Genomic DNA, 21062 nt, shown 5'->3' on the forward strand with positions numbered 1-21062 from the left:
TTACTTTTGTAAAATATATAGATTATTTCCAGCATATTTTCTATTATAAATTAATAGTAATGTGATATTATTATATGCTTCCATATGTACCCCTATCAGATTTCTGTAGGATATTGGTAGAATTGGTTAATTATCATTTGCCCTACAGAAAGTTGACTTTCATTCCTTCCAGAAGTAAGTAGGATTGTTCATTTCCTCATAAGCATGCCATTCTGAGAAGTATTATTATTATTTTTTTATCTCTGACAGTTGTTTTTCTCTTTTGAAAATACATCAGTGGGCAGGTGAAATGACAGTTTGTGAGAATCTGAAATATATATTATGGCATGTTTTAAGTTTTAAATACAAACATTATTAGTGGCTTTTGCTGGTAAAAAGCATAAAGTAAGGAATGTCAGTGGATAAAGAATAAAAGACAATAGTCAGTAACAAATCATTTAAACCTTTAAATATATGATAAAAGACTCTAGCAAATTTTGTGAGGGTGAGAATGGTTCATAAAACAGTGACCAAAGCTGAGCAACAAATGTGTATAATGGAGCAAAGAAGTAGCTTTTGAAATTTTCTACCATGGGAAAAGAAGTATAGGCTAGCTCATCTCAGAACTGAAACCAGAAAAGCCCTGAAAGGAGAATTTAAGAATAGTTAAAGACCCCATCCATTTATATAGAGTATTTTCAATTAGAGTAGTAACAGTAGAATAAAAATATGGAACACAATATTCTTCTTTTCTAATTGTGATTACTTTTTGACTTTAGTTCTTAGAGCTAATGTCTTATATTGGAAGAAGTATCAGACCTGAACCTTGGATTGATCTTCAAGCCTTATAAATTAATCTTTCTGGAGATCGCTGTGCTCATGTGTAAAATGGCCAGAGCAACTGCCTGCAGGTTTTTATAAACATCAATGAAACTTCATTCATTTGAGAAATATTTATTGAGCACCTACTAAGTAGGTACTAAATATTATCCTAGGCTCTGTGGATATGTCAAAGAAGAAAATAAGCAAAAATTCCTATCCCTGAGTTTCTGTCTTCTGAAGGAAAACTAGCAGTAAACATAATAAGGAATTTATATGTTAATAAGTACTATGAAAAAGAACTAAAAGAGGTTAAGAACTATTTTTGTGCAAGTGAGGGAGCTGGGTATGTGATTTTTAAATAAGAATATTAGGATAGACCTCACTGCAAAGGTGACATCTGAGTAGTGACCTAAAGTACCCAAGGGAGGAGGGGTACCTTGGTGGCTCAGTCAGTTAAGTAACCGACTCCTGATTTCGGGACTCAGGTCATGATGTCAGGGTTGTAAGATCAAGGTCGTGAGATCACATCAGGCTCCGTGCTCAGTGCAGAGTCAGCTTGAGATTCTCCCTTTCCCTCTGCCCTTCCCCCAACTTCCTCTTGCGCTTGCCCTCTCTCTTCCTCTCTGAAATAAATACATAAAATCTTTTTTTAAAAAAATAAAGAATATGAGGGAATGAATCACGTAGAAATTTGAGAGGAAAAGTGTTCCAGATAGGTAATAGACAAGGCTCTGAGGTTAAAAATATGCCTGGATTATTTGAGGAATCAATTGAGGAGAACAGTGTGGTGGAAGCAGAGTAAGTGAGGTAATTGTGGTAGGAAATGAGGTCAGAGAGCTAAGAAGGGGACCGTTGGTGAAGGGTCTCTGGCTTTACTCTGAGTAAAAGGAGAGCATTGAAAGTTTTTACATTGAGGAATAACACACTCAGCTTTCTCTTTTAATAAAAACCATTCTAGGTTTTTTCCAAAAATAACTGAGTAAATTTAAGGTTGTGGCTGTTTTCACTCAGATGGGGAATTCTTCAGAAACAACAGGTTCGTGTGTTAGAAGGATGAACTCAGTTTGATATACTTCAGGTTTTAGAGACCACATGTTAACATTTGGAGGAAAGGCATGGGCCAGTTATTATTACATTTGTGAGTCATCAGTAAAGAAAAGGAGCTTGGTTAGAGTGAGAGGAGTAGAGAGATGTTGGCATTATTTGATGACCACCACCATTTGAGGGAAGGCAGAGGAAGAGATACTCCATGAAAGAGATCAAGAAAGCCCAGTAAGATTCTGGATAAACTTTGAAGATTGCACCAACAGAATTTCTTGATGGATATGGGTATGAGAGGAGAGCAGTCAGAGCATCTTGAGACTCTTGTCTACAACTAATTTGAACTGATAGTAAAAGGCCCATTTTACTTATTTATTTTATATATTTTTATTTTTATTTTTAAAGATTTTATTTTCTTTTTTAAGATTTTATTTTATTATTTATTTGACAGACAGAGATCACAAGTAGGCAGAGAGGCAGGCAGAGAGAGAGAGAGGAGGAAGCAGGCTCCCTGCTAAGCAGAGAGCGCGATGCGGGACTCGATCCCAGGATCCCGGGATCATGACCTGAGCTGAAGGCAGAGGCTTTAACCCACTGAGCCACCCAGGCGCCCTTAAAGATTTTATTTTTAAGTAATCTCTACCCCTCAGTGTGGGCTCAAACTCAAAACCCCAAGATCAAAGAGTCACATGCTCTACTGATTGAGCCAGCCAGGTACCCCGGCCCATTTTAGATATTTGAAAAGACACAGACCTTTTTTCCTACCAATCTTTAGATGAATTCAAGAGTTTAAGGGACATTTCTATGTTGCAGGCAGAATAGATAGAAGTTGGTTTATATCAGTTGAATAGAGCATGAAAATTACCTTTCTAATAAAAATTTCACATTAAATTAGATACTGGTATTTCATTCTGTGGGACCCTACCCTAGCTGCTGGGCTGGCTTGTTTATTTTCATTATTGTTCTTATGGAAAACAGTTATGTATTCTATTTAGTTAAAATATAAATTTGTTGAGAGAGAAGTATACTATATGCCAAGAAATGAGTCTTTGTTCTTAATGGTACCACACAGTAGAGTAAATAAAGTGCCACTATTATTTTTCCCTGTAACATTCAAATTTATGGACTTACCAACAATTTAGGGTAGAAAGGGACAAAAGAAAAACTTTTTATTAGGATTAATTCCTGTTATTTTAGGTACAGGACACAGTTGTTGGCTGAAACAGAATTCTAGACTACAGACATAAATGCAGTGATGAGTTTTGGCAGGCCAAAGAAAGCTTAGAAAAAAGAAGAGAGAAAACAAACCTTCTAGGAAAATGGATCTCTTGACTGGATTTAAAAGGATGGTAGGTGTGTTTGTTAAGTTATTTCAGGGACTAAAGGATGAAGACATTCTTAGGATATCTCACTAAAAGAAAAGTTATTACGAGAATATCCAGACATTGCCTCAACCTTTGAACAGTGAGGCCTAATGAAGAATTGTTTAGGGTCTTAGAACAATTCTACTAGCAAGGAATCACTGTAGTGGCTTTCCTTGTAACTGAGACTCTGTCTTTCTGCTTCTTTTTACCTGCTTCTCCTGTTCTACTGATTACTGCCAATTCTGCTTTCCCTCAACCTCATAGCTTCCAAGGACAGACAGACAGATAGATAGGTACATATGGCTTTGTAAATAAGTAGGTAGATAGATAGGAAGAAAGGAAAGAAAAGAGGGATAGGAAGGGAAGGAATCTACCTACGATCTCATGTCTTCTGTTTACTGACTTCTGTGTTTTCTGTGCCTTTTATGTCCTTGTGTATCTCACATTCAGATTCTCTAAGAGTATCTTCTTAGAGAGGGCTCCCTAGGAAGAGTATCCCTGTTGGGAATAATTCCGCCAGGCTACTTTATAAACTGCTGATCAAGCTCGAGAGGATTGCTTTTGTCTCAGGTACCCAAACTGTTCTAACCCATTTTGGACAAGATGGTAGAGTAACATGACATCTGCCTAAGGAGCTCTCTCATCTGAGGGCTTGAAGGCTAGCTGACAGTCACAGTACTATTTGATACAATAGAGCTGTAATGTTTTGCTAGTCTTTGCCCTGCTTAAAATACAGGTACTCTATCTCTGAGATTAGCTCTAAAGACAGGAAATTATTGATCCCATCAGCCTGAACACCATTGTGGAAGAAGGCTTATTATTTTCCTTTCCCAAGTGAAATTAAATGTGCTCTTTTCTGTCTCTCTGTACAATATTTTGAGAAGCATACCAACTTATTACAAATAAATACATATATAATTATGCCATAACAAAAGATTTAAATAGATAAATAGTCTGAAGCAGACTTTTTTCCTGTTAGGGAGCTAACTCATTCTTTCCTTTTCAGCTTTGGAATCAGATGGATCTGCATTTGATTCTACTTCTGCCACTTTTTAGCTCTTATCTTGGCCAAGTTCATTGTCTGAGCCTCAGTTTCTCATCTGTTTTTTTTTTTTTTAATGATGATAAAACTTACTGTCATCAGAGTGGGGGTAAATGAAGTCATATATGTAAAATACTCAATGCAGTGTCTACCACAAGACATGCTCAATTGATAAGTGGTTGCTGCAGTTGTTATTATTGACTGAGACAGGAAATAATATTATTAAAAATATTTAATCATTTTAGGGGCGCCTGGGTGGCTCAGTGGTTTAAGCCACTGCCTTCGGCTCGGGTCATGATCTCAGGGTCCTGGGATCGAGTCCCACATCGGGCTCTCTGCTCGGCAGGAGCCTGCTTCCCTCTCTCACTCTCTCTGCCTGCCTCTCTGCCTACTTGTGATCTCTCTCTCTCTGTCAAATAAATAAATAAAATCTTTAAAAAAAAATAAAAATATTTAATCATTTTAAAATACATATATTTTCAATCAGTATTAGTGATACTCCGGAAAAGAAACTATACTCATTTCTGTTTCTGAGTTCCCTGTTAGGCACCTCTGGTGGATTGTATATTGCACATATCAAACCAGGTGTTTTTATTTTAGCTCTACTTGTTTTTTTTGAAACATATTTGGCTCTTTTGCAGTTTTGTTATGTAAAATATTTGACATGTTCACTATGTTTTGTAGTAGATTTAATCTTATCTTGTAGTTCTAAGAGGAGGGTAGGAAGTGGTCCTCCCCGGTCCCTAGAACCGTGACTGCCTGTTCCCACCTGGCATTACCAGTATATCCCCGGGGACTCCGCAGCTACACCGTCTCCATGGCAGTGTTCATCCTTCTGGAGTCCCAGACACGGGTTCTTGTTAGATATCCATGTGACTCCTCAGACACAGAGTATTCCACTCCAGGTCTGAACGACATTTCTGTGTTTTCCCATAACTCCAGACAATTATTATTCTTGTTTGCATTTTCTAGGTTTGAAGAAAAGGCCCAAATGGATCCCCTTAGTGCTTTGAAGTATTTACAAAACGATCTTTATATAACCGTGGATCATTCAGACCCAGAAGAGACAAAAGAGGTAAAGGTGGTAATAAACTTCAGAAAGTGAACGTTAAAAAAAAAAAGTCTTTCTAACTTGCTGATTTTTCTCTTAGATGTTTAAAGGGTGATGAGGAAAATATGACACTAATAATTTTTAAAGTAGCACAGAGCAGATGAAATAAAAATTGAGTAGGCTTACTAAAGCTCTTGATCCATTAAGAAAAGGATTCTCAGGTTTAAGGTTTTAACTTAGACATTAGTTTTGTGTGTTGGGAAGGAAATAGAAATTTTTACTTCCATAGTCCCATGCTTCTCTCACTTAAGGACTGCATAATGGCTCAATATAAACTTCTCTGTTGATACTCCAAAATCCTGTAAGAGAAAAAAGAAAACTCCTCTTTTGTAAGAAGGAAGTAAAGAGAGGTTAGTGAGAGTAGAATCCCTGGTACCTTGATATTATATGATTGTCGTAGCAGGATAGTTCAACTACAGTCTACTGACTTCTTTCATCAGGTGTCCCTAACCTTGAGAAATGAGTAGCAGATTATTACTTCTAAGGGTTTTGAGGAGATGTCATGTTTTAGGGCGCACCTGGTTATCTGCAGTGTTTCATGGTCTTACAGCTGGTCTTCCTAGTCACTGCTGAGATTCCTCTGTCACTTTTAACTTTTGCCAAACATCCTTGTTCATAGTTCACTTAGCAACATCTGGAACTGCAATCCATTTTACCTTCCACTCACAGAACTGGTGCTGATGATACCATCTATTTCCCTGTTCTCAGTTGCTTTGCTTTGGCTTTGCAATAGCAACATCAAGCAGTGCCTTTTTCTTGTTCAGCAGTGACACAGGTTTCAGATTTAATGTTAGATCACTTTCAGGTACCAGGTTCATTGTACTTTCAAGCAGTAGAGCCTGCATGCCCTTGGCCCCAAAACAGATTCTCTTTCATAGTTGCCTACTGTGAAAATAAGTCTGATTACTCTTTGTCAGTATTAGTTAAAACACTTCCCTAGGCAAAGAATCAGAACACGCTCTAGAACCCCCCTGAAGGGGGACAGTTAATTGTCTCTCCTTGAGTCTTCAGTCAGTTCATGATACTACTTGAAATGGGGGAATTATCAGAGGTCAGCCAAGTAGCAGAGTATGTTTGGTTTCAGCTGTTAACGGCTTATAACTAAAACATAATTGTGAAGAGTCTATTAATGACCATGCATTTGAAAGTTATAAATAGATTTCCTTGTGTTTTCTCCATAGTCTATCTAAAATGGCTGTCACCCGGGAACATTCATTTTTCTCTTATTTTTTAAAACCAAACCAAAACAAAATATTGCAAAGTAAATAAATTCAGCTGTGTGAACTGCAAGTAGGCCAAAGAAAACAGACAGTTTGTTCTTAAAGCTAAGCTAATGGGAAAAACCGGGACAGGGAGGTATCTCAAGTTCAAAGGAGCCATTTTTAAAATTTTGGTAGCGGGTTTCTCCTTTTCTCTTTTCCTCGGTAGTTTGAAATTGTGATTTTGTATGCCACAGACTTAAGTTTTTTAACAGTGGAAAGCTTTTTAAAAGCTTTATCTGTTAAGAGCTATTTAACCCTAACAGAAGTTAGTTACAGTGGTGCTGTGCGTGTGTGTCAGTGTCGGAATTGCTTCAGAGACTTTCTGAGGACAATACCCTCGCCCTCAGATTCTCCTGTCTGCTCTTATGGAACAGAAAACACTCCTGACATTGAGGATTACTACTTCATAAGAATATTATTTTGTTTAAAAATGTGTAAATGGATTTTGTTTTGAGAAAAGAAATCCTTTGGTGACCGTTCTAGGATACATACTTAGCATATTTCTCAGTAGTAAGGCATATAGAGCTTCACTTTCCTTATATCATTCCACTTATCAAAAAAGACCTTACTAAAAAAAAAAAAAAGACCTTACTGTTGTTTTCTGTGGAAGCTTGTTTTTGTTCTCTCTGTATATTTTTACAAAATTTTTTATTATGTTAGTGATTGTATCAGCAACTAGAAGTAGTTTTTAGATTTTTCTCTTTTTTGGGAGGCTGATGATGATCATCATTATGCCTGTTATTGGGAAAAATGATGGTGGACTACCAGCTGTATACCAAATAATGATTCTTTGCTTTCCTCCAGTCTCCAGAAGATGGATTCTAAATTGGCAATGAACTGTGATAAGCCTTATGAAAATGATATTTTTTTCTAGAAAAGGCCTGAGAGAAGGTTGCCTAAATTAATTCTGCTGTTTTCAGAGAAGATTCTATAATAGAGAAGGAATGAGAAAAACAAGTTTTGAGCCAGTATTGCACATTTTGTATTAATTACATTTCTGCTGAGCTTCCAAAGTACTGGTGTCATTCATTTAACAGATGTGTATTGAGTCCCTACAGTATGCCAGGCATTCTTCTAGGCACAGGAAATATATTGGTGAACCAAGCAAAATACCTACCTGGGTGGTACTTAACTACTAGTGGTGAGAGATGATAAACTTAATAAATAAGCAAATTATAAAGTACATTAGTAATGATAGGTAATAAGGAAAAATTAAAGAGAGATAAAAAGGGTAAAGATAGATCAGAATTAGAAGGGGTGAGAACTGGAGAGTTGCAGTATTAAATAGTATGCTCTTAATAGGTTCATTTAGAAATGAGATGTACACAGAGACTTGAAGGGTGCAAGGAAGTGATGTAAGCAGATAATTTGGGGAAGATAATTCCTGGCAAAGGGAGGGTTAGAACAAAGACCCGAGGGTGGGAGCATCCTGTCTTTGTGTAGGAGAACAGCAAAGAGGCCACTGTGGCTGGAGTAGAGGTAAGAATGATGGCAATAGTCACAGATGAGGTCAGAGAGGTAAGAGCAAGGATTGGGAGATCAGATTGTGAATGATTTTGTAAGTCAGTGTTAGGACTTTGGTTTTCACTCTGAATGAATAAGGAGCCAGGGCAGGGTATTGTGCAGAGGAGTGATGTGATCTGCTTTCTGTCTTACCTGACTTAAGATCACTAAGATCTAAGATCACTCTGACTGCTGTATTGGGAACAGACTAAAGGAGAGTACGAATGGAGGCAGAGAGACCTCTAAGGGAGATGGTAGAAATTGAAGCAAGGGATTATTGGTTTTTGTTTTTTTTTTTTAAAGATTTTATTTATTTATTTGACAGACAGAGATCACAAGTAGGCAGAGAGGCAGGCAGAGAGAGAGGAGGAAGCAGACTCCCTGCTGAGCAGAGAGCCCAATGTGGGGCTCGATCCCAGGACCCTGGGATCATGACCTGAGCCGAAGGCAGAGGCTTTAACCCACTGAGCCACCCATGCACCCCGAAGCAAGGGATTATTGTAGTGCACACCAACGTATCAGCAGTAGAAATAGAGACAAAGTAGACCATATTCTCAATATATATTAAAGGTAGAACCAACAGTGGGAATGCAAACTGGTGCAGCCGCTACAGAAAACAGTAGGGAGGTTCCTCAAAAAGTTAAAAATAGAACTACCACACAATCCAGCAATGGCACTACTAGATGTTTACCCAAAGAATCCAAAAACACTAATTCAAAGGGGTAGGTGTACTTTGATGTTTATAGCAGCATTATCTACAGTAGCCAAATTATGGAAATAGTCCAAGTATCCATCAGTTCACACACACACACACACACACACACACACACAACTGAATATTACTCAGCCATTAAAAAAGAATGAAATCTTGTCATTTGCTACGGTATGGATGGAGCCAGAAAGCATTATGCTAAATGAAATAAGTCAGAGAAAGATAAATACCATATGTTTTCACTTGTGTGTGGAATTTAAGAAACAAAACAAATGAGCAAAAAGGGGGAAAAATAAGAGGCAAACCAAGAAGCAGACTTTTTAAAGTATTCTCTACACCTAACGTGGGTCTCAAACCTGCAGCCCCAGCTCCAGAGTCACACACTCTACCAACTGAGCCAGCAGGTGCCCCAGTAGACTTAACTCTACAGAACAAACTGATGGTTACCAGGAGGTGGGGGCAGGGGGGTTCAATAGGTGATGGGAATGAAGGAATGCACTTGTGATGAGCACTGGGTGGTGTATGGGAGTGCAGAATTACTATATTGTACATCTGAAACTAATACTGTATATTAACTAACTGGAATTTAAATTAAAACTTTAAAAAGTAAAACCAGCGGAATTTTATGATCAGTTAGATGTAGGGTTTGAAAGAAGTGACTCCAGAGTTACTAGCGTTAGTAGATGGAGTTAATATCAACTGAAAAGAGAAGCCTCTGGGTAGACCCAGGGCTCCTGATTGGGATCAGGAGTATAATGTTGGATATCTCCAGTTTGAGGTGCCTTGGAACAGCCAGCATTTACACATTGAGGTGATAGTTGGTTATTCATATCTGACTTTATTCAGATTGTGTAATATCACTTAGTACCTATTAAAATCCTAGGCCAGTACATATCAGTTCTGCTTAATAAGATCATTAAAATAATAGTTTTCGGCCTATCCTTTTTATGTAGAACCAGGGGGTTTATCTTTCACCTTAGAGGTTAGAAAAGAAGGGGCATCTGGGTGGCTCAGTTGGTTAAGCAACTGCTCAAGTCAGCTCAGGTCATGATCCTGGAGTCCCAGGATCAAGTCCCACATTGGGCTCCCCACTCAGCGGGGCATCTGCTTCTCCCTCTGACCCTCCCCCCTCTCGTACTCTCTATCTCATTCTCTCTCTGTTTCAGAGAAATAAATGCAGTATTTTTAAAAAGTCAGAAAACAGGAACAAATTAACCCTCAAATAAGTAGAAGATAGGAAATTAGTGAAATAGGAAAAAATAGAAAAACATTCAAAAAGTGAGAAGTTGGTTCTTTGAAAAGGTGAATAAAATAGCAAGACTTACAAAGAAAAAAAATAGTGAAAATAGTCAGCATCATTATGGACCCTATATACATAAAAAGGGAATGAGCTATTATGAACAGATGTCAACAAATTCAGCAACTTGATGAAATGGACCAATTCCTTAGAAGACATAACAAAACAGACACAGGAAGAATCAGAAAAACTTAAGGAACTCCATATCAATTACAGACATAGATTGAATTTATAATTGGAAACTTTGTCACGGGGCGCCTGGGTGGCTCGGTGGGTTAAAGCCTCTACCTTCAGCTCAGGTCATGATCTCAGGGTCCTAGGATCAAGCCCCGCATCGGGCTCTCTGCTCAGTGGGGAGCCTGCTTCCCTTCCTCTAGGTCTGCCTGCCTCTCTGCCTACTTGTGATCTCTGTCAAATAAATAAATAAAATCTTAAAAAAAAAAGAGAGAGAAAAAGAAAAATTTGTCGCAAAGAAAGCTATAGTTCTAAATGGCTTTCTCAGTAAATTCAGTCAACATTTAAGGAAGTAAAAATAGCAACTCTTCATAGATTCTGAGAAAACAGAGGAAGACAGAACACTTTCTAAATTCTGTTACGAAGCAGGTTGACTCTGATATTAAAAACCCAACAAAAACAATACAAGCAGAGACAATTATAGACTTGTGAATGAAGATGCAAAATTCTTAATAAAATTTTAGCTAATTGAATCCAGCAATATATAAAAAGGCTAATGCACAATGACCAAGTGAGGGTTTATTCTAGGGATATAAGGTTGGTTTAACGTTTGAAAATCAGTCATTCACCACCCTGACAGAATGAAGGAGGGAAACCACAGATCATCTCAGTAAATGAAGAATAAGCATTTGACATGATTCAAAACCCATTCATGATTAAAAAAAAAAAATTCTTAGCAAACTAGAAATGAAAGAAACTTCTTAAATGTCATAAAGGGCATCTATGAAAAACATAACTAGTACTATACTTAATTGTAAAACAGTTTCCTTAAAGATTATGACAAGGAGTGTCAGTAGACACCCTCTATTCAGCATTGTGCCAGAAGTTGTAGCTAATGCAATAAAAAAAAGAAATAGTATATGGAATGGAAAGGAGAAAGGAAAATTGTGTGTAGATCACATTATTGTGTCCATAGAAGACCCATGCAATCTACAAAACAATAATACTAAGATAAGTGAATTAAGCAAGATTACAGAATACAAGGTCAGTAGAAAAAAAATTTATATTAGCAGTGAACAATTTGAAAATGAAAATTTTAAACCTGTTTATATTAATGCCAAAATAAATATGTAGTAATAAGTCTATTGTAAGAAATTAAAGAAGACCTAAGTAAATGGAGAGGGATCACATTTATGGATTGAAAGATTAAGGATTATTAAGATGCCCATTCTCCCCAGATTGGTTTTTTGTTTTTTTTTTAAAGATTTTATTTATTGGGACACCTGGGTGGCTCAGTGGGTTAAGTCTCTGCCTTTGGCTCAGGTCGTGGTCTTAGGGTCCTGGGATCGAGCCCCATATCAGGCGCTCTGCTCAGCAGGGAGCCTGCTTCCCCCTCTCTCTCTGCCTGCCTCTCTGCCTACTTGGTATGATCTCTCTCTCTCTCTGTGTCAAATAAATAAATAATCTTTAAAAAATTTTTCATTTATTTATTTGACAGAGATCACAAGTAGGCAGAGAGGCAGGCAGTGAAGAGGGGGTGAAGCAGGCTTCCCGCTGAGCAGAGAACCTGATGCGGGGCTCAGTCCCAGAACCCTGAGATCATGACCCACGCTGAAGGCAGAGGCTTAACCCTCTGAGCCACCTAGGCACCCCCCAGATTGGTTTTTACTTTAATGCAATCCCTATCAATATTAAGGCAAGTTTGGATTTCTTTGTTATTGTTGAAAAAAACAGGCAAACTGATTATAAAATTTATATAGAAAAGCAGAGGCCCTAGACTAGTCAAAACACTCCTGAAAACATAAAAACAAAGTTAGGGGCGCCTGGGTGGCTCAGTGGGTTAAAGCCTCTGCCTTCGGCTCAGGTCACGATCTCAGGGTCTTTGGATCGAGCCCCGCATCGGGCTCTCTGCTCAGCAGGGAGCCTGCTTCCTCCCTCTCTCTCTGCCTGCCTCTCTGCCTACTTGTGATCTCTGTCTATCAAATAAATAAATAAAATCTTTAAAAAAAAAAAAGAAAGAAAAACAAAGTTAGAGGTTTCATATTACTTGATTTCAGGATTCTGTATAAGCCACAATTATCAAGGCATTGTGGTACTGACTTAAGGATAGACAGATCAGTAGAACAGAACAGAGTTCAGAAGTAGAACTACATGGATGTGGTCAGGTTTGTTTGTTTGTTTGTTTGTTTGTTTTGGCCGGGATGCCAAGTCTATTGGGGACTTGGTAGTCTTTACAAACGGTGCTGTTATCTCAACCCCGTCTTACTCTTAACACAAAAACTAATTTAAGATGGGCCTAAATATAAAATCTAAAACAGTAAAGCTTCAAGAAGTACAACCTTGGGATAGACAGAGATTCTTGGACATGACACAAAGGCAGTAACCATAAAAGAAAAAAATACGCGGGTGCCTGGGTCGGAAATCAGTGATGTGCCTTACTCTTGATTTGAGCTCATGTCATGATCTGGGGGTTGTGAGATTGAGCCCTGGGTTGGGCTCTGCACTGGGCATGGAGCCTGCTTGGGATTCTCTCTCTTTGTCCCTCTTCCCCTTTCCTCCTGCCTCCTACCCTGCCACATGCAATATCTCTCAAATAATAAATCTTTTAAAAAAAGAAATGATCTTGATAAGTTCAGGTTTCAAGAGAAGTAAAATTTCATAAAAGACTTTAGAAAAATAGACAAGCCACAGACTAAAATAATACTTGCAGTAGATATATATGGTAGAGGACTAATACCCAGAATATTTTAAAAACAACAACAACCAGAAACCCATGGATTTTAAATTCTTCCTTTTGTTCCCTCTTTTCCTAACTCTCTCTTTTTTTTTTTAAGACTTTATTTATTTGACAGAGAGAGAGATCACAAGTAGGCAGAGAGGCAGGCAGAGAGAGAGGGGGAAGCAGGCTCCCTGCTGAGGCTCCTCTCTTTTCCTCTTTTTTTTTTTTCTTTTCCTAACTCTTGCTCATATAATTCCTTTAGGATATTTGTCCAGTTTCTGACCATCAAAAGACCATTCACCAGGGCTTAACAAATATTAACGTGGGGTACCTGGGTGGCTCAGCTGGTTAAGTGTCTGCCTTTGGCTCAGATCCTGATCCCGGGCTCCTGGGATCAGGTCCCGCATCAGGCTCCTTGCTCAGCAGGGAGCCTGCTTCTCCCTCTGCCTGCTGCTCCCCCTGCTTGGGCTCTCTCTCTGGCAAATAAATCAGTAAAATCTTTAAATTAAAAAAATATATATTCATTGATTGATAACCTGAAATTTTAAAGGCTGGAAGCACAGGTATAAAATACCTCTTGAGGAATCAGTGGTATCAACACTTAGGTCTTACAGAGCACTAAGTAATTCCATTGAGATTCTACTCATTGGTCTACTCTCTTGCTTTAATTTACCTGTTTTGCAGCATCCTCATTCAAGATAAAGATAAATAGTTCTCCAAATTAAGTACCATAGTTCTAAATACTTTCAATTTCAGTTGATCTTTTGTTTGTTCACAGTACGTTAATACATTTCAAAAATAAAATAATTCCAAGATTTGGTCCAGTATTTGGAAAGCAGTCCAGTAGAAAAATCAGCATATTCTTTAATCTAAATGTAGTGTTCTTCTTGCTACTATTTGGTGAATAGACTCAGGCAGCATATGTGCAGAGACATACAGTGGCTAGTAAGTGGGGTTATTTTTCTTTAATGTGCTTAGCCAGCTAATTTGCTTCTATTTTTCTTCTACAGTTCCAGCTCCTAGCTTCAGCTCTGTTCAAATCTGGTTCAGATTTTACAGCTCTAGGTAAGTATTCCAGCATAGTTTATCCAGCTTAGATGCCCTTGCATTTGGGGAATTGGGTTTTGGTTGTTTTCAAATGAAACATCAGGTGAGATGTTCAGCTAAACAAATGGTGCAAGTTTCAAGGTAGCTGCAGATTTTCTAATGACCTGCTACAAAGTTACTTTCCACACATCAGTCACCAGTTCATGGGTTAGTTTGCAGTTCCTGTTACACCAATTGCTGGGTTATTATGCAAATGGAAGGCAGTAGAAGCATGATCCAAATAAATTAACTTGTATAGCATTGTTTGGGAATATAGGCTGTAAATTACTGATACACTTACTATGAAGTAACACTTCTTGGTTGAATGACTTTTCCTCTCAGTTTGTCCTTTGTGGAATTGTATGAGATCAACAGATTGTTGATGGAGTAGGCAGTGAAAAAAATATTCTGAGATCTAAGAAAATGCATTATCTCTTTCCTGAAAATGGGAACTTATGAGTGCTGTTATCTTAATTGTTTAACAAATATTCTACTTGAAACTCCAGTGTTTCTTAGACACCCCAGATAGGGGCATCAGTCGTCATTTAGGAATACTCTCATTTGCTATTAATGAATTATTAAAGTAAGCTGGACTGTAGTGAAGTGGGGAATCTGTAGAAGTTCCACAATCCAGAGCTTTATTCAGGTCAATTTTTAAGAATCTTTCCATTAGGATAAGTCATTATAATAGCTTTACTTTTTCAACAAGACTGTAGGCTTTTGAAGTATGGGAATTTCCAGCTTTCCTCTTGTCATCATAAAATACAGTCCCACAGGGGCTCCTGGGTGGCTCAGTGGGTTAAGCTGCTGCCTTCGGCTCAGGTCATGATCTCAGGGTCCTGGGATCGAGCCCCACATCGGGCTGTCTGCTCAGCAGGGAGCCTGCTTCCCTTCCTCTCTCTCTGCCTGCCTCTCTGCCTACTTGTGATCTCTGTCTGTCAAATAAATAAATAAAATCTTAAAAAAAAAAAATACAGTCCCACAGTGAATGCTTATTAATTCCATTGATGCCAGTGCTATTATTGTTTGCCTTAGAAATGGGCAGTAATATCGAAATTTTCTAATATATATAATATAGATACTATTTTTTATCTCAGGAATAAAATAACATTTTGGAATATTGATTTAATTTTTTCATTGTTTGTCCTTTCATCTCCTAAAGGTGAACCATACCTCAAAGGAAAAAACAGCATATATAATTCTGGTGTTTTTCAGTGGGATGGGAAAGAATAGGAATTTTCCTTGGGGTCTTGCCCTTTCTTGCTCCATAACCAGTAATTAAGGCTTCTCCACTGATCTAGGCAACTTTATCCTAATTCCAGAATACTTAGGATTCCACAGGGCAGGACTGAGCAGGCTGCTGTAAAACATAGGTTCTCTGAAAATTCAGATAATCATTTACCACAATTCCATACATGCAGATGTTTTGAGGCTAATAAAGATCTTAACCTTATGATGGAGAACCTACATATAAGTAAGCATTATTTTAGAAAGTCCATACCCTTGTGAATCTCATCATTCAAAACAGATTTAGTGATACATGAATTAGGTGCCTGGCACATAGATATTCTGTTTGAATAAACATGTGCCTTGTTATATGTGGATACCAAAGCCCAGAGCCATTATCTTTATTTTTGTGGTGGGCAGCACTAAAATCCCTCTGGCTGACTTATATTTAGCCTTCAGAACAAGAATTTCTTGGCAATTATTTAAATATGTTAGGCTGGTGTCAGCAAATATTTTACCTTTAACTTAACTCTTTTCTTTGGTCTCTGTCCTGTTCACTGCCAGCTAATACATTTTATCAGGAACAGTTTGTTTTACTTGGATTCCAAGCAAACCTCAGATACGCTGAGAACAATACAAACAATAGGAAAAAATACAAAAAGAAAATTCCTACGGGGTTTTATTTCCTACCTTGTCTGAAGGGAGGCAGTATCTTTCATAGTTAAGAGATGAGAGTGTAGGAGAGCAGTTAAGAATCAGAATCTATGTTTGGATATCAGCTCTGCCGCTTGCTAATTTCAAAAGTGACTTGAGCAAGTCACCTTTCTAATAATTAATTTCTCCATCTATAAGATGGAGATAATAAGAGTACTTACCTCAAGTTGTTGAGAGAATTAAATGAAATAATTTCGGAAAACATTTAGCACAATAAAACAGTAAGTGTTCCATTCACAATACTATTATTATTATCTCCCTTAAAAATGTAACCTTGGGGCGCCTGGGTGGCTCAGTGGGTTAAGCGTCCAACTCTTCATTCTAGCTCAGGTCGTGATCTCAGGTCATAAGCTTGAGCCCCACATGGGACTCTGTACTCACCAGGGAATCTGCTTCTCTCCCTCTACATCTTCCCCTCCCCTGCCTCCCCCACACCCCGCTAATGCATGTGCATGCACACATGCTCGCTCTCTCTCTGAAATAAATAAACAAATCTTTTTTTTAAAAACTGAAACCAAATGGGTCATTTCATGTATATTTGTATACATTTTTTAAAAGGTTTTTATCTTTTTTTTTTTAAGATTTTATTTATTTGACCAAGAGACAGAGAGAAGAGGGCACACAAGCAGGGGGAGAAGCAGGCTCCCCGCTGGGCAAGGAGCCCGATGTGAGGCTCGATCCCAGGACCCTGGGGTCATGACCTGAGCCGAAGGCAGTCACTTAACGACTGAGCCACCCAAGTGCCCCTAAAGACTTTTATTTTAAGTAATCTCTACACCTAGTGTGGGGCTTGAACTCACAACCCCAAGAATGAAAGTCACATGCTCTACTGACTGAGCCAGCCAGTCAGTAGATAAACTAAATATGTGCAGATATGTGTAGATAAGCTAAATATGTGCAGATAAACTAAATATTTCATTTTCTAAATTCTCCAAAAATATTTGCCTCCACCAAACTTTCTGACTGACTTCCTCCAGAATTATTTATCTTAACTTCTTATTGAGAATTAAAAGTATTTATTCATGTCCTATGTAATTTAAAGAATTAGGGGCACCTGGGTGGCTCAGTCGGTTAGGTGACTGCCTTCAGTTCAGGTCATGTTCCTGGGATCCTGGCATCAACCCCCATTTGGGGCTCCTTGCTTAGCAGGGATCCTGCTTCTCCCTCTCCTTCTGCCTGCTGCCCCCCACCGCTTGTGTTCTCTCTCTCTGTGTCAAATAAATAAAATCTTTAAAAAAAAAAAAAAAGATGGAAAGCATTTTACAAATAGCTGGCATTATCTTAGTTTTGAAAAATGACTCACTTCAGAGAAAAGCAGCCTCTTTTTTCTTTTTTCTTTTTTTCTTTTTTCTTTCTTTTTTCTTTTTTTCTAAATCTTTAATTTAGAGCTTCTGGTGGCTCTGGGTTTTAAACTTTTAAACTTGAACTCGGACATTTTGCCAATTTTTAGAGCTGTGTCTTATTTCCAGAAAGTATACACTGGAGCAATTTAAGCATATTTTCAGCAAGGTATGTGACAGGTAGGAAAAATCTAGTCTGTAGTACATACTGCCTTTTTTGATCTTCACACCTCTTTTTAGAACTTTAGAGTCCAAATATGATGTGCAAAATACAAATTCAAAGAGACGTTTAAAACATTTTATGCCTAAAATAGTGCTTTTTATCATTGTGTTGACATTTGTGAATGAGGAGCCCTAAGAATTTTGTAGCACTTGCTATGTCCTTTTAGCCTTTATACTTTATACTTTATATCCACTTCCTTCAGCCTCTTGTCTGTAGCCCATATGTTTATAGGTACTTTTTGTATAACAGAAAGTTTATTATTAGCAATAGAAAGATCAACAAACTTGTATCCAGGAGAAAAATGAGAATTCTTGCTATTTCTTAACTGTAAGTAGGAAACTTTACCTAGTCTGTATAAGATGTTAAGTTAAAAGTATATTCCTAGGGGCACCTGGGTGTACAGTCAGTCGGTTAAGTATCCTACTCTTGGTTTTGCCTCAGGTGCTGATCTCAGGGTGAGATTGAGCCCTGTGTCAGGCTTCTTGCTCAGCATGGGGTCTGCTCTAGATTCTCTCTCCCTCTTCCTCTGCCTCTCCTGCTTATTCTGTCTCTCTCTCTCTCAAATAAATAAATCTTGGAGGGAAAAAAAAAATAAATAAAAGAAGCGGCACCTGGATGGCTCAGTCGGTTAAGCATCTGCCTTTGGCTCAGGTCATGATCTCGGGATCCTGGGATCGAGCCCTGAGCTGGGCTCCCTGCTCAGTGGAGAGTCTGCTTCTCCCTCTTCCTCTGCTGCACCCCCCCCCCCAACTCATGCTCTCTGCTCTCTCTCGTGCTCTCCCTCTCTCTAATAAATAAAATACTAAAATACATATGTGTGTGTGTATATATATATATATATGTTCCTAATAGGTCACTTTTCTTTTTAGAGTTATCATCTCTGGTTGTGGTAGTAGTGATAAAGCGATAGCTGGTATTTATTGAACACTTAACTATGGGGCCAGGTACTATTTTGAGCACTTAAGTACAGGTCTTAACTTATTTAATCTCCGTAATAATCCTATGAAGTAGTTACTATTATGATCCCCTTTATATAGGAAGAAATGGGGACACAGAGAAGCTTAGGTAGCTTGCCCAGGAATAATACTAATGAATGGTGAGACTAGGATACAGACTATAATCCTATGGCTTCAGAGCTCACACTTTAAACCAGCTATACTACTTCTCATTGAGCTTTTACCAGTGTCTGCTACTCTGAGTGATTAGTTCCTCATTCCATTTTATGATGAAAATGAAGTGAGAGAAACACTGATTAGGAGTATGAGATTTAGAATCTACATTACCGTTTTTTGTCCTAGCTCTGCTGTTTAATTAGTCATGTTACTGTTGATGGGTTTCTTACTGCCTACCCCTTTTTAATGTTGTTTTTTTTTTTAAACGTTGAGTACAGATAAAGCTTAAAGTTCTCCTTGCACAGCTTTCTTCAATCTCTGTCTCTTCTCAAGTGTAATCGTCTTTACATACACATACAGCTATATACACAGACCTACAAATACAGTGATTCTCTTTATTTACAGTAGTTATGTTCTGTAAAGTCATAAGGAATACTGAATTAGTGAATACTAAACCATTTCTCCTGTGGGACATATGGAGATAGGTTCTTTATATAATTGATTAACGTTGCACAACGCTTATCAAACACATATATTTTCTCCATAAGGTATGTCATGGCCTTTTTGCACTTAGGAACACTAGATAACACTTCAGCACTATGCTTGGGCACCTTTTTAATAAAGCAGTGAAGTCACAACAAAAAGCACAAAAACGTAAAAAATACAAAGCCAGTGGATTTGAAAAAGACGCTTGTTTATAGTGTGAGAGGTGGTAAAAGAAGACAGAGCATCACCCAGTTCACCCTTAGCTGACAGCATCTGCCTGTGCTCATTCAAATGTTTGCTGCTCTCCACATGTCCGTGAATGACCACATATTGCCACAGGTACTGATTTGGGGGTTACAGGTACGTTTTTGTGGGCAGGCAAATGCACAGATAAAGAATCTGTGTAATAAAGGTGGACTGTACCTACACACAGACACACACACAGACATATACTTTTGTGTGTTCTGGTTTTATTTATTACACAGTGTAAAATACGTATTCTACAACATAACATTTTAAAATTAATGATGTGGCTTAGAGATGTTTGCAAGAAACTATACTAGATCTATTGTATTCTTAATAAGTAATACATGGTATTACATAATAAGATCTGCCATAATTTAAACATTCATCTAATAATAGTGTGAATTTCAATTTTCTCATTGGTAAATGGTAAATAAAAGTAAAACTGTTCAGATGGTAACCACACTTAACCATGGGGAGCATTGAGTTATGTATAGATTTCTCAAGTCAAAATCAATATGTTATATACCTGAAACTAATATAACACTGTATGTCAATTATATATACTCCAATAAGAGAAAAAAATTAAGTCAAAAAATAAATTAATTAAACATGTTCTCTTAAGGGGTAAGTGAACTTGGCACACTGCCTACAATTTAAGCCCTCAGTGAATATTAGTTAATAAAAATAAATAAATGGGTTTTGGAGTCAGATAGACACAGGTTCACATTCCATTCTCTTCCTGCCCCAACTGTGAGATCTTACAAAAACTGAATATTCGTAAGTTGTCTCATCTGAAAGGAGAGTTTATGATAACTTCTTCATTAGGTTTTTTGGTTTTTTTTTAAGATTTTATTTATTTATTTGTCAGAGAGAGTGAGCACAGGCAGACAGAGTGGCAGGCAGAGGCAGAGGGAGAAGCAGGCTCCCCGCCGAGCAAGGAGCCCGATGTGGGACTCGATCCCAGTACCCCGGGATCATGACCTGAGCCGAAAGCAGCCGCTCAACCAACTGAGCCACCCAGGCGTCCCTTCATTAGTTTTTTATAAGAATGAAATGCGGTCAGGGACGCCTGGGTGGCTCAGTCGGTTAAGCATCTGCCTTCAGCTCAGGTCATGATCCCAGGATCCTGGAATCGAGTCCCACATTGGCCTCCTTGCTCAGCCAGGAGCCTGCTTCTTCCTGTGCCTGCCACTCCCCCTGCTTCTGTGCTCACTCACTCACTCTGACAAATAAATAAATCTTAAAAAAAAAAAAAGAATGAATGAATGAAATATCGTCTATAAAGTACCTAGGATAGAGTAGGAGCTCAGTGTTTTCCTCCCTCTTAAATTATTTAATCTCATAAAAATACATTAACTTTGTTCGATGTTACTTCATTAGGATACATAGGTACTTCATTAGTAACATATTAGTAATACATGGGTATTACTTCATTAGAGTAATACATCAGAATCATTATCTTCTCTTAAAAATAAAACCTATTATGACAATTTTACAAATATAGAAAGTAAAACAAGGGGGAAACCCCTAAAGTTGACTACAGTTGATTATATTACCACACAGTAGGGGGGAATAAAGAGAGTAACCTTTTCAGTACAATAC

The 21062-nt window shown here is 38.0% G+C and overlaps 1 protein-coding gene across 2 annotated transcripts in view; it reads left to right on the plus strand.

Annotated features, from left to right (window-relative positions):
* MKLN1 (muskelin 1) overlaps positions 1–21062 on the plus strand; it is a 182181-nt gene that overhangs the window by 153569 nt on the left and 7550 nt on the right. For both annotated transcript variants that reach the window (XM_080818012.1, XM_080818013.1), the window contains exons 16-17: positions 5221–5323; positions 14037–14091. In XM_080818012.1, coding sequence (XP_080674138.1) covers positions 5221–5323; positions 14037–14091 — 158 coding nt within the window. The remainder of the gene's footprint in view (positions 1–5220; positions 5324–14036; positions 14092–21062) is intronic.

The sequence above is a fragment of the Martes martes genome, assembly GCF_963455335.1.
Source record: "Martes martes genome assembly, chromosome: 11".
Lineage (NCBI taxonomy): Eukaryota > Metazoa > Chordata > Mammalia > Carnivora > Mustelidae > Martes > Martes martes.